The sequence below is a fragment of the Taudactylus pleione genome, unplaced genomic scaffold (genome assembly GCF_031769625.1).
Source record: "Taudactylus pleione unplaced genomic scaffold, aTauple2 ptg000032l, whole genome shotgun sequence".
Lineage (NCBI taxonomy): Eukaryota > Metazoa > Chordata > Amphibia > Anura > Myobatrachidae > Taudactylus > Taudactylus pleione.
Window position 1 is genome coordinate 4698310 of NW_028284434.1, and position 25285 is coordinate 4723594.

General features: G+C 43.7%; 1 protein-coding gene across 1 annotated transcript in view; it reads left to right on the top strand.

Annotated features, from left to right (window-relative positions):
- The window catches only part of LOC148538919 (pancreatic secretory granule membrane major glycoprotein GP2-like), a 188314-nt gene extending 163340 nt beyond the window's left edge, over positions 1–24974 (top strand). The window contains exon 12 of the mRNA XM_088452095.1: positions 24820–24974. Coding sequence (XP_088308221.1) covers positions 24820–24974 — 155 coding nt within the window. The remainder of the gene's footprint in view (positions 1–24819) is intronic.
- The last annotated feature ends 311 nt before the right edge of the window (positions 24975–25285 follow it).

Genomic DNA, 25285 nt, shown 5'->3' on the forward strand with positions numbered 1-25285 from the left:
GTACGTTTATGTTAGCAGTTATTGATTATTTATTTTTGATAAAAAGTATCTTTGCCAGAAAAAAAGAAAACAAAATATTATGCCAATTGGTTTGTGTTTAAACAATAAATTTATGATAAAAATCTGACATTGTATTGTGACATTATTGTACAAATGGGTTACATTTAATCCTGGCCCTAAAGGCAAAAAAAGACACAAAAAACCATTTCATTTGTAAAAAAAAAAGGCCTCTTGAAGGAACGTTTAAAAAATCACATAACGGTGCAAATTCCACATTAAAAAAAAAAAGGGGAGCTAATTAAAACATGATGACATTATTGTCACAATAGGCCATAAACAACAAATTGAGGCCAAAAAAAACCCCAAAAAATGTACGCCAATTGATTGTGTAATCCTGACATTAGCAGGTATGATTTCCACCTGCGTACGGTTTTGTGCTATCCCAATAAACTGCTTGCCAAACACATACCAAGCTGGTTTTCAATACAACACTAATTGCTTTTGTGACCACCCGCGATTAATCGCTGCAACATCATGGAGTCCCGGGACGGAGGAGAAGGTCATCGCCAATTTGGTCGAGTAATCCAGACCCTAAACTGTGCGAGCATTTTGAAGGGAAAGAGGATGTTCCAGTGACGTATGTGACGGTCCGAACACATTTGTCGTTCGCATCTGCTAATGTATGTACGCCCCAAAAATGCCTCGCCACGCCTGCGTTTTTCCATCTCCACCCCCGTCAACACCCAAAAACGCCCTGTTCTGTCAATCACATTTGACATGTCACTTCCTGTACGCTATTTTAGGAACGAGAGAAAAAAAGCTCGCAATCTGCCGTACGCACATGCGCAGTGTAACACCGACGCATGCGCGGTTAGTCAACATCGGAACGCAACGAGCGTACTGTTGGTAACGTGCGGCTCTGAATGAGGGCCTAACTCCTCTAGACTTAACTATCTAGAGCAAAGAGTCAGTGACTCGGACTCCATACCCTCCAAAATTCCTGATACTCTAAAAAACCCCAGTCCAGGCCATGCAAGCCAAGATACTGTAGATGACCTGGAAAATAGACACAGGAAGAATAACCTCTGGTTTATTGGAATCTCTGAAACCCACTTTTCAGAATTCTTCACCAACTCAGTTTTTGGAGCTCTTAACATCTCTGCTAATTAATTGGTCCCGCATATTAATATAGCTGGTCCAGAAAGGTCTGACACTGCCAACAAACAAAGACCAGTAATAGCAAAATTTCTAGACTACCACATGAAAGAACAAATTCTTTGTGCCTAATGCAAAATTCCCTAACTAGTGATTGATAGCAGTACTGGAATTACCACTAGGTAACAAAGGTGGGTGCTTATAGTCCAGCAGGTCCAGGGGGTCCATTGACAGGGCTGTATATAGAGGGTATTTCCAAGTGCTGGGCTGGCTGAATACTCCCGGCATGCTGCCGGCACAGCTGCCAGGTGCCTGCTCCAGCACATGTCTGTCTCCTGCAGTGTGTTATGCATGTGATGTTATGATGCAAGCATATATGATGTCATATGCATGGAGCTGGGATGCGCCCAGAGAAGAAAGTAGGGGATGAGATGCTTGCTGCTGGAGCAGCGGCTGCCTGCTCCTGCCAGTGGCTGTATTGTTATTTTCATTTTGTATATCATATGATCATCCTGCTCTCATGCTGGGAGATTGGGGGAAGCAGTGTTATTTTAAGTACAGTATCCATAAAAATCTGCCTATCTGCCTGCTATTATCGGGGGGGGGACTTGTTACAGACACTGAGTGGGATATAATATATGTCATTATGATATTATACTCTAAAAGTACTGTCTATGTATTTGAGATTGGGGCCTGTTTGCTACAATCAGGGAGGGGAGCCACTGATATATAATGCAGTCACAATGATTGTGGAGTGTAATATTATAAGGGATGGGGATATACTAGGCTGCTACAATCAGTGAGGGGGTATTTACTTACTTAAGTATGTTCTAATATTTTATTATCATCATTTCTATACTCATTGGTATTTAAATCATGTCTATATAGTATGTCCATTATCACAAGTAGCATTAGCAGTTATAGCACTGTGTTTAGTTTTGCTATATGACTGCTGTTAATATAAGACTGCTGTTCCTTTTTAATGTTTGTAATGTTAGTAATGTTTAAAGCTTTAAAACATTGAATATAATTAGGGAAAATAATGTAAGGGGCATGAATCAAGAACGAAAATATAGTGCTATGAATTGTTTGATGGAGGGAGGTCCCAAATTGGTATCTTGCTTAGGGCCCCATGAGGTCTAAATCTGCCCCTGGTTGATGGTGCACGCAGTTTAATATTCCAGGACGTCTCTGCATGTGTACTGTATCTCAGAAACGCAGAGAATTTTCTGAGCTTTGTAAGTTGTTCCATGATAACCAGACACATTATGAATTAATATATCTGGCCAAACTTTTGGATAATGGGCAAGCAGTCTATTTCACTGATCCCACCCAGGCCAAGGTGCATGTTCCTTGCAAGCTCAGGTAAGGTAGTCCACCTCTTTGCTGAAATTGATAATTGCTTGGGGGGGGTGTTCTGTGATTTGCCCATGCACTCAAAGGCAGTGGTGGGCTGGGCCGGGTCCCATGTGCCCCCCGGGCCGCAGCGCCATGCAGGCCACAGGCAGTCTGTGTCACTGTGACACAGCTGCTCCGTGCATGTAGCGCTGACCGGACAGAGTTCGGTCAGTGCTACACAGTGACAAACACAGCCGCCGGCAGCTGTGTTTGTTTCAGCAGCTGATGAGTCTGTCAGACTGCAAACAAAAAGTATGGTGGTCGCTCACATCAACTTAATGACATTGCACAGGTGCTTGTAAAGGGTGGGGTTTACACTGAGCTAGAGAAAAAAAAGGGATTTTCCCTCCAGCACACTGCAGCAAAATCAACAAAAATACTTGAATCCTACATGATAATAGAAATTCAGAGGTATTGGTTTACATACATGTGAGCGACCACCATACTTTTTGTTTGCAGTTTTGTGAGGCATGAAAGGAGCAAGCATTGGGAGGATGTGTTGGTCTGAATAGTGCCATTAGGAGGATTCTGGGGTACCTTCTAGGTGAGTCTTCTCTCAGCTTATACATGTACTGTTATTATGCAGTACATTAATTTGTAATTATATGACCCAGAGTGGGTGCTACTATTAGGTAGCAACAATTATTTTGGGGTGAGCGTTTGGGCGTGGGGCCCCCGAAGTTGGTCTGGCTGGGCCTTTTTTCAGGGCATCACCACTTAATTCACATAGATATTTTTTTATCACCTTTCTATCTGTTTGTCTATTATTTATGTAATTTTAACCCCTTACCATTAACACTTATTGATTTATCTTTACACAACTATACTTTATACTTCACTTTCACCTTTTTTCCATTTTTCGTGTGATGCCCTGGGGATAGTCCTTGGCTGGATTCTTTTGGGGTTCCCTGCGTCTCGGACGAGAACCCCATAATGTTAGGGATGCTGGTATAGAGGAGCCTTGACGTTGGCCCAGCGCTTATTCATATATTTGCAAATGTATGTAAACCAATACCTCTGAATTTCTATTATCATGTAGGATTCAAGTATTTTTGTTGATTTTGCTGCAGTGTGCTGGAGGGAAAATCCCTTTTTTTTCTGTAGCTGAGTCTGTCAGACTCTCATCGGCTGCTGCTGCTCCCACTGTGGGAGCCATCTTCCGGCTCCCGCAGTGGGTAATCGGAGAGATGACATGACGTCATGAAGTCTCTCCCCTTAGTGCAAAGTGGCACGGGAGGATGGACGGAGGAGTTGATAGCAGCAGCGGGACCAGGAGCGGGGTTTCAGGTGTTTTTTTTTATTATGTGTCTCTCTACTGGGGGGGGGCTACTACTGGGGGCACTACATGGGGGATTACTACTGGGGGCATTAGCATTACCAGGGTGAGGACTACTACTGTGGGCACAACAAGGGGGGGATTACTACTGGGGGCACTACAAGGGGGGGCTACTACTGGGGGGACTACTACTGGGGGCACTACAAGGGGGGACTACTACTGGGGGCATTACAAGGGGGGGGACTACTACTGGGGGCATCACAAGGGGGATTACTACTGGGGGCATTACAAGGGGGAGGACTACTACTGGGGGCACAAGGGGGGTATTACTACTGAGGACATTACAAGAGGGGACTACTACTGGGGGCATTACAAGGGGGGGACTACTACTGGGGGCACTACAAGGGGGGACTACTACTGGGGGCATTACAAGGGGCAGAGCACTACTGGGGGCACTGCAAGGGGGGACTACTACTGGGGGCACAACAAGGGGGGCTACTACTGGGGGAACTACAAGGGGGGATTACTACTGGGGGCACTACTATTGAGGGCACTACAAGCTACAAGGGGGGGACTACTACTGGGGGCACTGCATAGGGGGTACCACTACTGGGGGCACTATATAAGGGGCTTACTACTGGGGGCACAAGGGGCATTGCACAGGGAGGACCACTACTGGGGGCACCATATAAGGGGCACTGCATAGGAGGATCACTACTAGGGGCACTACTGGTGGCCTGCATAAGGGGGTCCTCTCCTGGGGCACTGCATATGGGCACCACTACATGGGGCTGCCCCATATCTTTATTTTTACTTTACATTAATTCCATATGGAGCCACCTCCTCCCTGGAACACTTGAGGGGGGGGCGTCTAAGCACGCACATGCTCCGGGCACCCTGGCCATATGCTACCCTCTGCCAGGGCCACCTGCATGCATTTGACCCCCAGGCTAAAAGTTGCCAGCCAGCCCCTGCTCAAAGGTTATGTTCATTGAGCATGAGCTACTTACACTTTTCTATTGTCTTATAACATATGTTACCAGTGGCGTAATTGGGGTCTTTGGAGACCAGGGCAAGATGGAAAATGGAGCCCCCCCAATTGTTTGCGCATGCCGAAGGTGCACATACCAAAAAAGTGGGCATGGACAGATGTCACAAGGGGCATGGCCACTGGAAAAAGGGGGCTTGTCAACATGACACTTCACTGTATCTCATCATTCTTGGAACATTCCTTTCCATTCCATATGCACCTTAATGCCCCAATAGTAGTGCCCCTTATACAGTGACCCCAGTAGCAGTGCCCCTAGTAGCAGTGCCCCTTATACAATGCCCCCTGTAGCAATACCCCTTATTCAATTTCTCCTGTAGCAGTGCCCTCAGTAGTAGAGCCCCTTTATGCTGTGCCTCCACTCATGCCCCTTATACAGTGTCACCAGTAGTGCCCCTTATACAGTGTCACCAGTAGTGCCCCTTATACAGTGCCCCCAGTAGTGCCCCTATGCAGAGCCCCCAGTAGAGTGCATTATACAGTGCATCCATTAGTGCCCCCAGTAGCAACCCTTATACAGTGCCCCCAGTAGTGTTCATTATACAGTGCCCCCAGTAGTGTCCATTATACAGTGCCAACAATAGTGCCCCTATTAGTGCATATTATACAGTGCCCCAGTAATGTCCTTTATACAGTGCCCCTAGCAGTACTCCTTATACAGTCCCCCCAGTAGTAGTGCCTTGTACACATAAAACACAAACAGACACACATAATTTACTTACCAAATCCTGCGCCTGTTGCTATCTGCTCCTTCAGTCCCACACGGCACTATGGGAGAGACATCACCCATATCAGGAGCCAAAAGGTGGAGCTCATGATTGAGATCCAGCCCAGCTCTGGCCCTGGGTGCAACAGCCAATAAGAGTCTGTGTGACTCTTATTGGCTGCATTGCTTTGTGTTTGTTTTAGTGTGCTGTGCCGCTGACCACACTGCCCTGGACTGATGGTGCTCAGGGCATGTGCCCCACCATTTCACCACTGTGTTAAACTGTTTTCTGCGAGCACCACTATGTTCCATGGTGCTTGCTTGGTTTATGGTACTGATTGGAATTTTTTTTTCTGTTTTGGAATATTTGTGCTCTGCTCGCTCATTCCCCCTCCCCTCTGTATTTGACTCTCTCTGAAATTTTTGTAATACTTTTTTTCACCCATATCTCCCTGCTTGCTAGGACAGGGAGCGGGTGATTTTCTTGATATCTATGACTTTGCACATTCACCATCGAGCAGGGATTGGTTAATGTGGTGGTGGATTTCCTTCCTCCTCAGAAACACATTTTAAAATTTTATCCTGGAATGTGGGAGGCCTAAATTCCCATATCAACCACTCAACTGAAGTGGTCATATGGAAGGCAAACACCACCAGTAGTGCTTCAGCTGATAAGGTGCTATATAACCGCCCCCTGTTTTTGAAGAGAAAATTTGTTCTACACATGTGCAGAATGGATCTCCTCTGAATCCCTGGACCAGGGAATTTCTGATCAGTTTTGCTGTAAAAATCTTCAGTTAAGTGGTTAAACACACTGGGTTGACAACCCCCTCTTAGATAAGCAGCCCACCCCACAACACCCAACTTCCCCTGCGTGGTAGCGAGTCCAACTCATGAGGTCCACCCTCTGGCTCACGGATGTCTGGCTTCTTCTGAATCCCACAGACATGTTTTTTTACATCTATTCAGGAGTTAAGAGATCAGCATTGCTGCCTCACATCGGTGGGGTTATGAGTTTGATTCCCGCCACTGCCCTACCACTGTGGAGTTTGCATATTTAGGTACTGCATGCATATACTCACCCAGTTTTCAAAAGGGGAGTTTTATTATTATTTCTGTTCCTGCTCTAACTTTTATTAAATGAGATATTGGCCTTCAGCTGCTACCACCAGTTCTCATTCTTTTAATATACAGCTGTTCTGTTATATTGTCTCATTTTGGCCTTTGTCTATGGTCAGAGGTCATTTTAAAATTTCACTGACTCCGAATTTTTCACCTTTGACTGTTCCCTTCCACTGGTCACATTGATGGTGGATATACCCTGGGGCCCGTAGTCATATGAATGTCACCTGTCTGCATGCTGGGTCTGCTGATGTTGCTGGATTTGGAGACATTGTGTTTTTAGTGCCTTTGCTATATCATTGTTTCCATGCAATCTGTATAACTGGCTACCTACTGTATATTAAATTGGCTACATGTCTCTAAATCTGTCCACTGTTCACTGCCACCCTCTGGTATTCTATGCCTAATGCTACATTGTAGGATTCAAGCTGCTTGCTCCTTTTTCCTATGTCTCAGGGTATCTAAATCTGTTGTCTAATTTGTGCTTGCCCACAGCCAATGTCTACAGGGTTTTTTCTATGACATAGGTGTTTGGCTTAGTGGAAGATTTTGTTATCTGGGGGCGGTCCCACCTCTTGCAAGGGCAACCCTTGCAAGGTCTTCCTCCTCAGTTTGGGACTTATGAATTTTCACTCTTCTCCCTTGATGACTAGTATCTACAGCATGTTCACAGATAGACTTACGGCCCTTATTGCAGTTGGGGATTCCATTGCATGCAGGCACCCTGGGAGGCATTGGTGTCCTTGGTGCCCTCTGGCTCATGCCAACAGAACTGGGGGTCATCCCATTCTGCTGGAGATTCTGCGACAGAGCATGTCCTGTGTAATTGTTACCATCTGGGGTGGCTGCACTGCTGGCTGTGGCTCAAAATGGCTCCTGTGCTTGGGTTTTGTCACTGGTCTGCTTAATTCCAGTATGGGCATCCTGTCTCCTTTTATGTGGGTGTTGGTAGGTGTGCAGGTTGTGCGGGCAACTTTTGGCAGGGTTTTTAGTTTACAGAATGTGTGTTTGTTTCCCTCTACTACTTTTTCTCTTCTGTTGCTGTTCCCTCTCCTAGTACTGCTCCCCCTCCTGGAGGTCTCTCTTCTGTTCCTCTTTTTCAGATATAGATCATGGTGTCATGTTTGGTGTTTTGGCTGTCGAATTGTCTTCTTTGCTTCCTGTGGGGCTCATGTCAGAAGTCTTCAGGTAAGTGCTATGCAGATTTCTCGGGCTGGGTTAGCTCTTGCTTTACAGATGTCATGAGGTATAGTGCCCTGCATTAGTCGCTAAGTATGGCGCTTGCATAGTCGGTTGTTGTGACATACTGTAGATACACTTTTAGTGGGGTTGCAGCTTTTCACTGGGGTCAAGTAACACACCATTTCAGAAAATTCCTGGCAGATGCATACCATTTACCATAACTTTTTATATTTGTTGTGCGGCCATGTCTGGAATTGGGCTATTATTGTTGCCAGGTAAAGTAAGGGCCACTGGAGTAATGTTATATGTAGTTATATTGCTTTCCATTGGTTCCTGGTGTCAGGATGTAGACAGAAGCAATGTGCTGTCTCCCATAGCAGCCACTCCACTCAATTTTGCATTGTGGTGTAGTCTACTAGTGAATATTACTTTGATTTCTCATCTGTAGCTATGGGTCATTGCAAGTTTGTTCTGGTGCCTTTACTTTGCTTAATTTTCTTACTTCACTGCTAAGTTTTGTGCTTGCTGTTTACCACAGGAGTAGGTTCTGCAGCTTTGGTATGCTCTTCACTTGTCCTAGCAGGTGGACAGGTTGCTTTTTAACAAGGTCTATAGTTGCTGGAATTGTTTACTCACTCTTTCGTCATGTTCTTGGCTGGGTCGGTGGGGTGAGGACCTATATTGATTTAGTTTAATTGTATTGGGGCTACTTGGAGTTAGCAAACTGTTCTGTTTCCCACTTTCTATTATGAACTCCCAAAGGAATCTTCAACCCCTAGGGTTAATATGTTGGTGTCCCTGATGTATAAATGGCTAGGAACTCATAAACTAGTACTGAGTGTTGGCAAAGTCCCAAATCAAAGACGCAGAGTTTAACCCATCTGCGGTCTTTGCCATGGAACCCCACAAGGCAGTTTGGACTTCACGGTGTTCAATGGGCAGGTTGCGGCCCCCTGGCTGGGTTACTCAGTACTAGCACAGAGACAAGGAATGAGTATGTCCAGCTGTAGTAATGCAGGATTCTCGCTGGAAGATGGCAGGACCAGCAATGCAGGATCGAATCTGGATCATAGCAGACCAGCTACTCAGGATTCTAGCTGGTAAATGGCAGGACAAGCATTGCAGGAATGAAACTGGATCATCGCAGGTACTGGAACTAACAGGACCACTGGCAAAAAGAGGAATACAGGCACCAGGAACATGGACCAGAGGCTCATGCTGCAAGGAATAAGATATAACCAGCAGTGTGTTGCAGTGCACACAGGAATATAAGGGAGAGGAACCAATCAGCCCCAGACAAGCCCTCTAACAAACAGAATTTCATGCAGCTGGAACACTGCACCTCTCCTCATCTAGCTCCAGACCCTACAACTCCACACAGCCACCAGGCATCCTGTTGCCTAGCAACTGGCGGGGAGGTGCTGGTTGGAACTGTCCTGATGTCCTGGTCTCCTAGCAATGACCGGGATGCTCGTAAGGATGAGCTGTGGAAGCTCATAACAGTATTCCCCATTGAGGAGGGGCCAACAAACCATTACAACCTGGCTTCTATTGAAATTCTTTAAATAATTATTTCTTCAATTTTGGGGCATGCAAACATCTCTCAGGAAACCAAGACCTCTATTTCAGCCTGTTGCCTTTCCAGTGAACTAAGAACTTGACTTGACAATGGACTAGTTTGGAATCCAAGATTTTTTTCCAAAACATATTCTAAATTATTCTGAACCAAAACTGGAGATGGTTTCTGGACATGGCCAATCATAAACCTGAAGGAACGAAAGGCTAGTTTGAGGAAAGAACAATAAAATGTGTTAATAATCTTAAGGCCCCAGGCAACTGAAGATGAAAAACCAGAGGATTAATTAGTCCAATGATCCAAAAAGGGCCAATTAACTTAGGACCCAACTTTTGAGATGGTTGACGAAGTCTGATATTTATAGTAGATAGCCAAACCATGTCTCTCACTTTAAACATACAAGATTTTTGTGTCTTTCATAAAAAAAATTTCACCAAAATGAAGCACTTTTTAAGGCTTGATGTACGTCCAGATTCCTCTAAGATGGCCCACCAAACTGGAATTATCCCCCAATTTCTGTATTGGATCAAAAGCATTTTCTTTAGGTTGATATCCAAAATTACAGAAGAATGGAGAAATCTTCAATGCAGAGTGACAGGAATTATTGTACGAGAATTCGGTCAAATGCAGATACTTGGACCAATCATTATGGCATTTGGACTCAAAGAAATTAAGATATTGTTCCAGGGATTGGTTCACCCATTCCGTCTGTCCATTAGATTGAGGATGATAGCTGGAAGAAAAAATAAGATGAATACCCAGGTTGGAACAGAACATCCTCCAGAATTTAGCGATGAACTGGGTCCCTATGTTGGAGACGATATATTTAGGCAAACCATGTAATGTCATGAAATTCCACCAGAACTGCCTCAAACAAATTTTTGGGAATAAACAAATGTCCAGGAGGAGTTTCTGGTGGTGCTTGTGACTGGGCAGACAAAACTTGACTGATCAGATCCTGGGTTAAAACAGCATGAATCACAATAGGAGAGTCCGGACACTTTGAATCCTGTATAGGCTGAAAACTGTGGGATAAGGCATATGCCTTAAATTTTTTTAGCCCTGGCGTGAATGTGGTGACAAAGTTAAATCTGGTAAAAAACAATGCCCATCGAGCTTCTCTGGGATTCAGTCTCTTGGCAGCATCTATAGAATACAAATTTTTATGAACAGTATTGACAGTAACCACATGTTTAGTCCCTTCCAGCTAATGATGCCAGTCCTCAAAACCCATTTTATGGTAAGATGTTCTCGGTTTCCCACATCATAATTCCTCTCAGTAGAGGAACATTTCTGGGAGAGGAAAGCACAAGGATGGACATTCAAGTCCAAGGAATCCTTTTGTGACAGGACTGACCCTGCTTCTGAAGCATCAACTTCCAAGAAAAGGAACATCCGGATTAGGGTGCTGGAGAACTGGTGCAGACGGAAATGCTTTTTTTAGGTAATTGGCCCTGCTAGTGTGGGTTCCCTCCTTACTTGGTTACTGTTCACATTGCTCAGTGGGTTAGAGAGCATAAGCACTCCCTTTATATGTGGAAAGTGCATTGGCACTGCTGGTGTGGTTGTACTAACATGTTTCCAGATAGAGTCCAGCTTACAGAAGTTGTGTACATTTATTTTTGGAGTGTCTTATGGTTTTATATTTGAGTTTATGGTGGTGGGCTTGGCTCTTGTTTGGTGCCTCACATGGTGAGAAAGAATTTCAGCAGGAGGTCAGTGAACTGATTAAAAGGGCACTACCATTTGATATACCTTTTGGTTAATTGTCCCTATGGGGGTGAGCAGCCTTGGTTGGTTAACCAGGTATTTGAAGGTATTAGGAAGTCTCTTGTGACCTTTGGACTTGCTGGGAGGGCAGTTGGCGCTGCAAGTTTTTCTAGTCATTTGGTAGTCATTGACCTCTGATGGCTGCTTTTCTTTTGGTTGCCACCAGTTCTGTTATTGATTTATTAACTGATAATAAATAAAAATGCCAACCAGTTTAAATGCCACACCTGTCTCCATGTCATTATTATTAGTATAATGAATGTTTAGGAGTGTTTAAATATGAATAAGTTTATGTACTAGTGTCATTTGCCAATATGTTTTTGAAGACTAAGTGCATCCATGTGTGGATGATGGAACTTAGGGCCCGATTCAGTCCCGCACGCTAGGAAGCGTTTGAACGCAGACTGACGATGTTTCCATTGTGTGCATGCATACACATCGCAGTGCACGTCCTCGAACCAGTCTGTGCGATTGGGAAGTGCTCGCTTGCTGTGCCAAGACAGCCCAGCTGAAAGAGTGACAGGACAAACCATTTGTAGGTGGTGACAGGAGTTGGTTGATGAAAAAGGGGGAGTAGTGGTGCGAATGTAGGCATGCCTGAGTGTCTTAACGCCATTTCAGAGGCATGCATAATTAAGACGTAGCATCATAGTACACGTCACTTGGCTGAATTTTACATTTAAGCACTTGCAGAGCTTGCAGTAGGGAATGGTCTGTTACAAGTGCTGAGCATGCATCCGATGGTTCTCAATGGCACCGATGGTTGCATACACTTCCTGGAGATGATGTGCATAAGTGGGTGTCTTAAGACAGGCTGGTGGGCATCTGCATGCACAGCGCGATCGCACGCCAAGACATAGTGGGCGTGCTAATATCTTGCCGTGCGATCACCTGCCTTGCTGTGGGTTTTTCCAGATTTGCATATGCTGGCTGCGTGCGAACGTATCTAGCGAGTGAGTCTGAATTGAGCCCTTAAACCCCTAGGCTATAGGACAGTGGTACTTTACAACTGCATGGATAGTGGAGGATTAATATTGTTTCACAGTGTAGCCAATGGTTGTTATAGAGCATGGTTATAGGAGGCTATACCCGGGTCCTGCATTTGGGTTCCATCACCGGCCTGCTTCCTTCCCTGCCAGTGTGTTTTTTGTGTGGACCCTATTTACTTGCAGTTGAGGTTAATTGGTCCTGCTAGTATGGATTCCCTCCTTACTTGGTTACTGTTCATATTGCTCAGTGGTTTAGTGTGCATATGCACTCCCTTTATGCATGGAAAGGGCATTGGCACTGCTGGTGTGGTGGTAGTGTTTCTACTTACATTTTGCCAGATGGGGCCCATCTTATGGAAGCTGGTGTTCATCTATTTTTGGAGCGTGTCTTAAGCTGCATACACACACAAAGATTTTCTGTCCAACCACCCAACTAGTTGATTGGTTGGAATGAAAATCTGGTAAGGTATGAAAGCAAATGACAATCAGCAATTTGCTCCCAAACGCCAGAAAATGGACAAAAACTGTTATTTGAACAAATTGTTTAGATCAAACATTTAACAAACTTGTCTGACGACCATTTTCATCTGTTTTCTGGCATTTAGGAGCAAATTGCTTATCATCAGTTACTCCCATACCTTACCAAATTTTCATTCCAACCAATCAACTAGTTGGATGGTTGGACAGAAAATCTTTTCATGTGTATGCAGCTTAAGGGTTTTGTGTAGCCAAGGGTTATAGGAGGAGCTACAGTTTACTTAGGGCATATACAGGCAGGAAGCTGCCTCTTTTCAGTTTCTTCTACCCCTTATTTTTGATGTCATCTTTTTTATTTTATTTTTCTTTGGCATTGGGTGGTAAAGAACTGCAGCTGGGAGGCCAGTGAACAGATTTTGGCTGTTTGTCCATACCAGGCTTTTGAAGGTATGAGGGAGAATTATGTGAGCTATGGACTTGCTGGGTTGGCTATTGGCTCTGCAAGTTTTACTAGTCATCTGATTGGGTAGTTACTAACCTCTGATGGCTGATGTTTCTTTCAGTCACCACCATAGTTAAGTTATTGATTGAATGATAATTAATAAAAAGGCCAACCAGTTTAAATGCCACATACTTTATATCTCTGTGCCGTTATTATTAGTATAAGTTTATATTGAGAAGTGTTTGTTTATATATGCATAAGTTTATGTGCTAATGTAAACTGCTGATAGGGCATTTATTCTGTGTTAGATAATCGTAGTGGTATCATGTGGATGATATAGTACAGTTTAAGGAATATGATGCTTTTTTAAAACAGTCGCTTGGCCCAATAGAGACAAAGGCAAATTAGTCCAGTCCTCTAATTGTTTACTAATCTTATGCAATAAGGGGGGGAAATTGGATTTGCATAAATCTACCAATCTAAAAGGAATGAATGTGCCTAAATATTTAAAAGATGAGGATAGCAATAAACAGCAAACTGTTGAATAAATGACTATGCAACAGGAGCTCTACCTACTGGTAGAATTTCAGATTTCACAGACATAATCTTACGTCCTGAGAAAGCTTCAACCACCAAAATATTATAATCAGTGGCAAACGTAGGTTTTTTATGGGGTTTTTTAATATATATATATATATATATATATATATATAAACTCCCACTTGGATTGGCACTCACCTGTCAAATGTTCATCAACTCCGGTGCCTTCAAGGAAAAATCCATGTAGACGATCAACATGTTTGTACCTTGACAAAGGGACAGGTGCATCCCGAAATGTTGGTGGTGTTGCAACTGTGTATGTAATACAAATTTGCCATTTATACAAGTCTCCGAGTGCCACAGCTTGTTTGTGTTGATTGTTTGTATGTATATATATATATATATATATATATAAATATATATATATATATATAAATATATATATATATATATATATATATATACTTTTGTTTATTTATGTTGTTGATTTGGTAGTTTAGCAACCAGCATCACCTTTCAATACATGTGATCTGTCTTGTTGTTTCTTCGTTTGTGTACCCAGCTGTTCTGGCTACCTAGCAACCAGCATCTCCACTATTGGCCAGCTTTGTCACAGGGTGTGGTTCTCTCAGTGACCAGGCCAGACGCATCACTATGACATCATTGTTTGGAGTCATTGTGAGCAGTGGGCGGTGACAAGGACGGTCGTACAGATATTTAGGTAAGTTATCTTGTATTCACTTGTATCTTGCACCCTGACAAAAATGCATGACCCAATACAGCATTGAAAAGTTGGTCACTCACCCCGCGAGTCTGTCTTTTTTCCTGAGTGCCGCCATTATGGATATATTATAAATTTCTCTGCACCTTGTGTACAGCAAACTGGAAGGCACCAGATTTTAGGTATTTATTGCAGTGTTTGCACATATTGAGGAGTCCCGCTTTTTTGAAGTTCATATACATACCGTATACATATATATATATTTGCATGTGTGTGTTTAAACATACATACATATATACCAGCAGTTTTCAACCGCTGTGCCGTGGCACACCAGTGTGCCACCGGCGGTTATTTAGTGTGCCGCCGCTGATCAGATTGTTTCAGTGTAATCAGTGCGGCCCGGGTAGCGCTGCCGCTGAGCTCTTCTGGGAAGCTCAGGCACGCCCGGGCCGTAACCTCTGTACGCACGGTGGGGTGACATCACAGGTTATGCCTGCATGCTCAGTCAGCCAGTCATCCCTCCCACTCTGCCCACTCAGCCTGCCAGTCATCCCACCGGCTCCACCCGCTGGAACGCAGTCTGTTGTGCTGACAGCTCTGCACTGTCAGCTGATGAGGCACAGATAGGTGCCCAAAAAAATTTAATTTATTCATGTGTGAGGCAATGTGACTTGCTGTTTTTTTGGGGGGGAAGGTCAATGAGGGAGCAATGTGGGTTTTTTCTGTAGGGGTCAGCCAGTGATTTTTTTTGTGTGGAGAACAATGTGGTTTATAATTATTCTGTGTGGCCAGCCAATGTAATTATTTTTCCTTTGGGGGCAATGGTTTTTTTTTTTTCTGAGGGGGCCAGCCAATGTTATATTTTTTTCTGGGGGGCAATGTATGTGTTTTATTCCTGTAGGGGCCAATGTATGTGTGTTTTATTCCTACGGAGGCAAAAGTATGTGTGTATTATTCCTGCGGAGGCCAATGTATGTGTGTTTTATTCCTGTGGAGGCCAATGTAGTGTGTTTTATTCTTACGGAGGCCAATGTATGTGTGTTTTATTCCTGCAGAGGCCAATGTTTGAGTGTTTTATTCCTACGGAGGCCAATGTATGTGTGTTTTATTCCTGTGGAGGCCAATGTATGTGTGTTTTATTCCTGTGGAGGCCAATGTATTGTGTTTTATTCCTACAGAGGCCAATGTATATGTGTTTTATTCCTGCAGAGGCTAATGAAGTGTGTTTTATTTCTCTGGGGCCAATGTAGTGTGTTTTTTCATTGGTCGCAAAGGCCGCATTGCCGGATGGTGTGCCTTGGCAATTTTAAAATCTTGTGCTGTGTGCCTCAAGTTGAAAAGGGTTGAAAATCTTTGCTGTAGGGAATATAATGGAGGCATAATGTGAAGTTCTAAGAATAGACATAAAATGAACAAAAAAGTTCTAAAGAGAGGATGAAAAAGATAGGCCTATTTCATATGTGACCAAATATAATTCATGATGAGCGACTAATATCAGGCACATTATCAAGCAAAACTTGGAGAGAGATAAAGTGAAAAGAGATAAAGTACCAAGCAATAAGCTCCTAAATGTCATGTGACAGGCTGTGGGGCTGATTCAGCATTGCAAGCAAGTACAATGCTGAACGCCGATTCCCGACTATCGGGAATCTGAGCGTGTGTAGGACTCATTCTGCGAGTGTGAAGAATGGGTCCTCTGTAATCGCAAGCAACCCCTTCTGTGCCTCTGCCTGATTGACAGGCAGAGGCATTTTAGGGGCGGGGCGGAGAGGTAGTGGCCACCGTTCCCAGAAACGGGGGCGTGTCTGCCCCTTTTTCCAGGAGTGGCAAGGCCAGGGTCTCCTGGCCTCGCAAGCCAGCCAGTATGAGTAAGCTGAGGCTTACTCAGCTGGCTCGTGGTCCGACGCCATCCACCATCATGACCATCGACCATTCATAGTTGCGATAGTGACTCCAGCCTGCAACCTCGCAGTGCTGGGATTGCAAATGCAGCAGGGGGTGTAAAACACCTCCTGCTACATTTGCATATTTACAGTGATGGAATTGCAAAGCTGCCTGTGTGCAGCTTTGAAACTCCGTCCCAACCTGAATCAGCCCCTGTGTTTGGAAAGTGACAGGAGCTGATTAGTTGGTAGTTTATTGCTCTATCATTTATCTATCTCCAAGCTTTTATAAATCTGCCCCATAGTGCTCTGTTGGAACTAGATGAAATAATGAAACTTAGTGGCGTCACTAGGAAGGTGCAGGGGGGGTGCGGGCTGTACCCGGGTGCAAACTCCCCTTCAGTGACAGGAGCTGAATGATGCATTGTAGCATTAAGTGCAGCACTTAGCTCATGACACTGTGAGGGAGCCGGCACTATACACAGCAGTCCTTACCTCCTACACACCCCCCAGTAAGACGCACGGAACCATGGGGGTTCAGGCTGTGAGACCATGCCCCCTTCCCAAATGGCCAAGCCCCCATGTCCACAAAGGCACTACCTCTTTTGGCAGCAGAGCATCCCTCCCCTCACCGAGTGACACCATGGGGAGGGACGCAACTGATAAATTCTTTGCTTACAAGAAAAGCTAACATAATACTGTATTTACACAAGAACAAAGCTTGAAACAAAAATTCTTTCTGAAATAGATGCAAACAAATCATCAATTGAATGATTATACCATGGCTAACTCCAAAGCCAAATGGGTTCTTCAGATGTGGTAAATTGGGGTGTTGTCATTTCAAGGTTTTTCTAACATAAGAGAAACATTTAAAAACAAAATAAGTATTACTCTTCCATAGTGTATCAGTAGGTGCTAAAGAGGTTCATCTGACAAAGTATCAATATTGGGGATTGCCAAACGACTGCAAGAAGGGGTAATACATTTGAAATATTCTGACACTGGATCTTTAAGTTGTGAACTTTAACTCCACAGGTCTTCAATAATTCAGCAAAGCCTATGCTGGAGTTTGAAACATAATAAACTATTCAGTTATTCTGTGTGTAAATTAGGGATGTGCAGGCTCGGATAGGTTCGAGTTTGCACGTGGAGTTCGGATTTTTCCCTCCAAAAAAACGGAACTCAGAACGAGGCAAAACGTCATCTTGCATGGACGAACATCATCATTCCTGGACAAAAGACCAGGAATGATGATGTTCGTCCATGTAAGATGACGTTTTGCCTCGATCTGAGTTCCGTTTTTTTGGAGGGAAAAATCCGAACTCCACGTGCAAACTCGAACCTATCCGAGCCTGCACATCCCTAGTGTAAATATATATATATATATATATATATATATATAGAGAGAGAGAGAGAGAGAGAGAGAGAGAGAAAGATATTATATATATATATATATATGAGATCAGCAGTTTGGATTACCTGCAATCCAAACCTGCCCGAACTTCCACAGTCTGAGGCAACCCAAGTGGCAGTTTGGGTCTTCCCGCCAGCCTCCCAGCGTCAGATTCTTGCTGGTTTTGGATTCTATATAAGATGCCTCTGCAGTGTTCTGCACCATTTTATTGTAAGGCACGCTGCTGTATGCTGCACTGTACTCTACTGTACTGGCTGTGTTCTGTCCAGACTCCAGACATGCAAGTGGCTGTACTCTGTATAGTCAATATAGGGGCACACTACTATATGCTGCATTGTTCTCTGCTGAATTTGCTATGCTGTGTCCAGACACAGAAGTGGCTGTGCTCTGTATAGTCAGTGTGTATAGAGGGCACACTGCTTTATGCTGTATTGTACTTTGCTCAATTGGCTGTGCTGTGTCCAGACTCACAATTGGCTGTGCTCTGTATAGTCAGTGTGTATAGGGGCATACTTCTGTATTACTCTGCTATAAATTGGATAAGCTATTTCAAAACTCTTGACTCAAAAGCAGCTGTACTGTATAGACTGTGTGTATAGGGAGTAGGCAGCTGAATGATGCACTTTACTCTGCTGTATTGGCTATGCTTTGTCCAGAGTCCAGACTCTCAAGTGGCTGTGTTCTGTATAGTCAGTGTGTATATGGGGCACATTGCTGTATGCTGTTCTGTACTCTGTTGTATTGGCTGTGCTGTGTCCAGACTCACAAGTGGCTGTGTTCTATATAGTCAGTGTGTATTAGGGGCATGCTGCTGAATGCTGCACTGTACTCTGCTATTTTGACTATGCTGTGTCCAAATTCCAGACTCACAAGTGGCTTTGTTCTCTACAGCCAGTGTGTATAGGGGGCACACTGTTGTATGCTGTGCTGTACTCTGCTGTATTGGCTGTGCTGTGCCAGACTCCAGATTCACAAGTGGCTGTGCTCTGTATATTGAGTGTGTATAGGGGCACACTACTGTATGCTGTGCTGGACTCTGCCATAAATTGGCTGAGCTGTGTCAAGATCCCAGACTCATAACAAGTGGCTGTGCTTTGTATAATCAGTGTGTATAGGTCAGGGGCACACTGCTGTATGATGTGCTATACTCTGCTGTAAATTTACTGTGTTGAATCCATCTAAAGTGACTGTTCACAAGCAGACCTACATTGTGTATTGTAACTGTCAGTTGTGAAAAAAGTAAAACAAAGTTTAAAAAAGTAAAAAAATTGATTATTTCACATTTGTAATACCTGTGTGCGCTGGAGCCCTGTGAGTTATTATTCACCTACATAAAAATAAAATCCCTTTAAAATTGCAGTTAGAATTGCGCTACAAAGTGAAAAACTAAAGATATTATATTTTCTATTATTAGTACTGTTTGGTGTGCTTTACACTAGTGCACTTTGATCATGTGCATATTTAAGCTCTGTGACTCCACACAGTTTGAACTGAGGGCCTGATTCAGACCCACTCGCGAGCGCTGAGCACTCGCAAGTGGGTTGATGTTGCCCAAATGCGCATGCGTACGATGGAGGCACCTCCATTGTGCGCATGCGCGAGACCCGAAAAGCGATGGCCAAGCCGTCGCTATGGGTCTCGCACCAAAGGGGGCGTGCTGTCGATGGTGAGTGACAGCACGCCCCCTTTGGTGGGTGTGCTGAGGGTGTGGCTGCCCAGATGGAGGCGTTCCCATGGGAACGCCTACCGCCTGGGGCCGGCCCCACTGACATCACTAGTGATGTCAGTGGGAGTGCTTTTGGCTCTGATAGAGCCAAAAGCACTCCAGGGCTTGCGGTAGATGAGACCCTACCGGAAGGGTCTTGTCGCATCATGGATGCTCGCATAAGCTGTGGGTGGTAACCCACAGCTATGCGAGCATCCAAGAGGCCGTTACCAAAAAAAACAAAAACACCCTGATTCAGAGCGGGCCCTCATTCAGAGCGTCCAGCTCTGAATCAGGCCCTGAGTTGTAAGTCCAAAAAATAAAAATAAAACATATACTGTAGATATTTTGTTTGTACTGTTTGGTGTGCTTTACCACTCTGCACTTTGTACATGTGCATATATAAGCCCTGTGACTCCACGCAGTGATCTGCAAATAGAAAAGCGGATAATGATTAGTTTAGAGAAGAGCTATCAAATACTGTCGCTGCAGCTGCTGCCACCAGTCATGATGGCAATGCTATCCCTGCAACATCATCTACTAAAGCCACTGCTCAAGGGCAAAGAGGGGCAGCTAAAATAAAAAAACAGTATACAGTACTAAAGAAAAAAACACATCTAATCAAGGGAAAGTGTGGTGCAGAAAGACATAAAATTGCCAACATGCCATTCACCACATGCAGTTGCAAGGAAAGACTGAGGCCTTGGCATTTATTTATGAATGGTGGTTGTACAAGTGTCAGTGAGGCATCTTCCTCTGTCTCTCATGACATTGCAAGACCTTTTCACTCAGAGGCTAGAAGTTGCGTAAATAAATGAAAACAACAAAGGCAGTAGAACAAGCTGCGCATTCAGAAACAGAGATGTCACAAATCCCTGATTAGAGTCTGAGGGCAAAATTTACTAAGCGGTGGTTTGACGGCGGTTTCTATTCTATTCTAAACCCCGGCGGTTTGGTGGTGGTTTCTATTCTATTCTAAACCCAGGGGGTTTGGTGGCGGTTTCTATTTTATTCTAAATGACAGCCCTGTTCTATTCTATTCTAAAATGTGTTTTGATGGCAGTTTTGCAGCGGATTTGGCCTTAGTAAATCTGCAGATAGCAAAACCACTGCAAAACTGCCATCAAAACACATTTTAGAATAGAATAGCACAGGGCTGTCATTTAGAATAGAATAGAAACCGCCACCAAACCGCAGGGGTTTAGAATAGAATAGAAACCACTGTCAAACCACCGCTTAGTAAATTTTGCCCTAAGTGTGTCCACGAGTGCTATGTGTGAGCCTGACCTTTCTGATACTGTTGTACTCTGACAGAAGCAACCTTCCACCATTTCTGCTCTCTCTGAAAATGTGGGGATGAGCAGCACAAATATAGGTGATGACAAAGAAATTGAGGATGCCACCAAGGAAGTTGAAGAGGATGAGGAGGATATTTGTGTTGCTGATGCCGGCACTAATGAGGATGTTAAGAATGAGGATGTTGTTTGTGTAAGTTAGGCACTAGTGGAAGCTGCTCTTGGCAATGATAAGAAGTAAGCCATTGTCATGCCTGGGCATATGACCAACAAATCCACCTCTTATGTGTGGAATTATTTTTAACCAAATTCTAACAACAATTGTCAAGCCTTCTGTAGCATTTGTAAAACCACAGTAAGACTCAATGTGAGCATAGAGGAGAGGTAGAGGACACATAATCTTTGCCCTGTGTTTCATGTTTTATGACAGTTATTATGCTTCTAAAGCACTGGGTTAAACATATGTGCATTATGGAGGCATGGCTTGGTGGCTTAAGATGGTGGCCATTTTTCCCAGAGCTCCATGCTTGCTCCCTATAAAGTGAGTTCTCCGCTGCCTCCAGTGTACCTGAACCCTCTTCACCCTATGCCTGCTGGTCTGCTGGATACCTGGACAGCCTGCTGAGCAAGTTGAGGGAGCTCCAGACACACTGTTGACCCGGACGAGACCTGCTGATTACAAGGGCCTTCCTTGGATGCTCCCCAGCACCATTTCCCTGCTCCCAGCTCCCTCTACCTGCTGTACTGCTGACAGGGCCTTCCTGCTATAGGCATCTGTATGAGTGGGATGGCTGGTCTCCCTGCCCTTGGCTCTACCTCCAGTCATTTTTGGAGATCAGAGGTACACCCTCCCCACCCCTCTGCAGTGGCAGCTGCAGCAGGTGCCTGGACTCCCTCAGCCCCGTGGTCTACACCCCTGCCGTGTGACCACTGCCACCTCAAGGACATCAGCAAGAGGCGTCTTTGGAGACCAATGGTGCACCCTCCTCTCCCCTCCACAGGAGAGGCCAAAGCCTGTCCTCCCTCAGCCATGCCATCCAGACCCCTGTTGTATGGCCACTGCCTTCAAGATACCAGCTGGCTTTCTGCTGATCCCCTGTTCGGGCCCCTGGTGGTAAGGGCTTCTGGCTTCTTGGTCTCCACTTCCTCCATCTATGGCTTTGGAACAGAAGCTCAGGATTCCCAGCAGCAGTCTCACAGCACCCAACTCCCCACTGGCAGCTGTGTCTGTTGTCTGGTCCAGGAGGGCAGCTTGTGGTGTACTATCTCAGACACTGGCTGCAATACCATAATCCCCACTAGAGGCCTTCAGCACATTACTTATTACAGGCTGCTCAATCTGTTATTTTTTACTGCTGCTTGTGTATTGTATACAATAGATTTTATTGTATAATACCACAACTGTTCAACACAACCCTCCTCCCAACTTATAACAATTATGACCTGTCTATAATATCACACCATCCATGATGGCATGAGCTCTATTTAAATTGGGCCCTCTTTACTCTAAACCCGCACTGTGGATCTGTACCTAATAGCTTTTGCTTACTAACTCTCCTATATCTGCACAGATGTCCATTTGGGACACTTTTATAACTTCATAATATCATGTCTCATAGAGGTCAGAAATCATCTGTGGCCACCATGCCAAGTATGTTCACAACTCAACCTAAGCCATTTTCACAATCAACTGGACAATCTAGCCCCATTGATCTGAATATACATACTGTTATTACCACTTTGGTGGTTGGCATCAAGATCACATTTTAACAAAGAAGTAAAACGAGTGGTTGATGACTCCAAATCTGAGATTACTGCTCTGGGCACTAGAACAGAAGCTCTGGAAACCAAAACCGATGACCTCTGTCACTATCAAGGAGCTGTGGTAAGAGAGCTCACCTTACTTAGAAACAAAATCAATGACCTCAAAGAAAAACAAGAGGACTTAGAAAATAGATTGTGAAGAAACAATCTTCGAATTAGGAACATACCTGAGACAGTTGTTCCTCCAACATTGCCTACTTTTCTGCAGGACCTCTTTAAGCATATCTTACTTAGCTTGGAGAATGACCTTTTATTTGATTGGGCACATTGAGCACTAAGGTCCAAACCAACCAAGAAATGTAATTATCAGGTTGCACTATTTCCATACTACAGAAAAAATATTGCGTCAATCTGAGACACTCCCATTATAGATTACCAAGATATGCACATCCACATTTTTCAAAACATTGCACCATCTGCTATCCAAAAATGTAGGGATCTACAGCCTTTTGCTATGGTGCTCAGGCAAAATAACGTCAAATATTGTTGGAATTTCCCATTTGAACTGCAAGTGCTAGCGAACAATACAAATTACTCTGCTAAAACAATACAACAAGGCCAAAGATTTTAGAAACCTTGGGCATCCTACCAGAACCATCTGGGTCAACAGCACCTACTGGTTCTCCTAAGCTGAAATGATTTAGACCCCCACCTGCTGAATTGTCTACTATTTTCAGACACCAAGATAGCAATTATTTTCCACTTTGAACCCTCACAACACTTGTTTTGAAATAGTTTCTATTTTTACACCCATTGGGACAATATTCTCAAATGTTTTCAGTTCTATCCTCAATTGACTGATGGTTCCCTATTAGTTAGGGACTTGTTACACTCTGCCCAAATGCAGATTGAAGAATTATACTTACCCATATGCATTTAGTTCAATTGAAATGTTTATGGTCTATTTTTAGTTTGATGTTTAGGTGCTGCTGTTCTGGTCGATGCACTGATTGTGGCGCTACTCAGCACGGCTATACTAGCCTATTGTTATGGTCAGTTTTTGTTATATTTCCTTTTCAGAAATGTTCAATAAATAATATTATTGTTCTCTGTTTATTGACTGTTTATTGACTTATATTTAAGTGGCGGATGTTAGTCTATCACCCATGAAGTTGAATTGCTTTATCTTTCACTCTTATGCTCAGTTGTAGTCTGAATGTTTATATTTCAATGATCTACCATTACTTAACCCCCCTCCTGGGTTTTAGAAGCATTTTCCATTATATTTTAGAGGTTTCCCAGCATCATCCCCCCATTCCCATATTGATATGTGCATTGCATTAATACGGATCCATCCATATTTCAAGTATCCTTTGACATTACTAATCAAACTGTTGGGCTCCAGGCTTTTCACATCCCTGGTCACAAATCTTACCATAACCCCAACCATCCTCATCTACTAATTTCATCAACTTTGATCTCTTTTTTAGGGTCTATCTCTTTCAGGGTTTTGGCCTCCTTTTTTCTTTTCCTTTCTTTCTGTGCCATCTTTTTCTTTCCTGTCCCCTATACCCTTCTTCTTTTCCCACCATTCCAACTCAACTGGACCTCCTTAGTTTCTTCTGTCAATTTTAGTTGTTCTATACTTCAAATGATGTCCCTTCCTCCCTCCTCATGGCACTAAAAATTCTCTCAATTAATGTTAACGGTTAATGTTAATGTTAACGGTGTCCCACAGCCTAGCGATTGACCAGAAGGCGGCACTTAAAAAAGTAAGTGGCCGCCCTCATTCAGAGCGATCGCTTGCAGCAAGCAATCTACTCTGAATGAGGTCCATAGTGTATAAAGTAAGAAAAAGTGCTAGTTAAAATGTTCCTGATAAGGCTGCTGGGTCACTATGTATTGATCGAGATATTTAAATCTGGGTTAATTGAAACAAAGGGTAGGTTCCTCTGCTCACTTTTTCCTTACTTGAATTTTGCTGTTTCTTTAGATAAGACTGTTCACCCTCAAGCTACACCCACATGTTTTTCCTTGTATTTCCTGCATTCTGTGTAATGGCCTTCATAGATTATCTCTATTAGATTCCTGGTGTTTGAAAAACTCCACGTCTACAGATTATACCCATATTTCAGCCAACACCAATGTTACTCCAAAATAGATATCATTCTAGTTTCCCGATCCCTGGCTTCAATGGTACCTCCGGCAGGTATCACACCATTCTCCTAAACAGACCATGCAGGGATTACATTCAGATTGACTTGTTTCATCCCCAACACAAAGCACGGATGGTGGCTGGATGATACATTATTATTAGACCCTTTTACCCTTCTTGAAATTATATCTGCTATCTCAGATTACTTTGAGATTAACTCTCCTGAAGATATTTCTCAAGGAATCATTTGGGAGGCTCATAAGGCCATGATAATTGGCAGACTAATTGGCAAAGCCACATTTCTTAGAAAGAGAGCACACAAAGAGGTCTCTTCCCTGGAAATTGAGATCTCTTAACTCTAATCTCAACACAAACAACACCCTTCCTCTACTTTGCTTGCTAGGATAGAAACTCTCAAGGGTCTTTTAAATACCATCCTGTCAAGATTCTCAGCCAATACTTTGAAAAAATTGCAGCAAAAATTTTATGACAAGGCTGACTGTGTTCTGGTAAGCAAACTTAATTAGACAACAAAAAGCATCAAGACTAATCACTAAGCTCAAGTTAAGGTATTCATGAGACATTACCTATGATCCTGAAATTGGTATTAGGCAATGGGTTGGCATCTTTCCCATTTACTATTTCCAATTGCACTAGACAAGGGTGC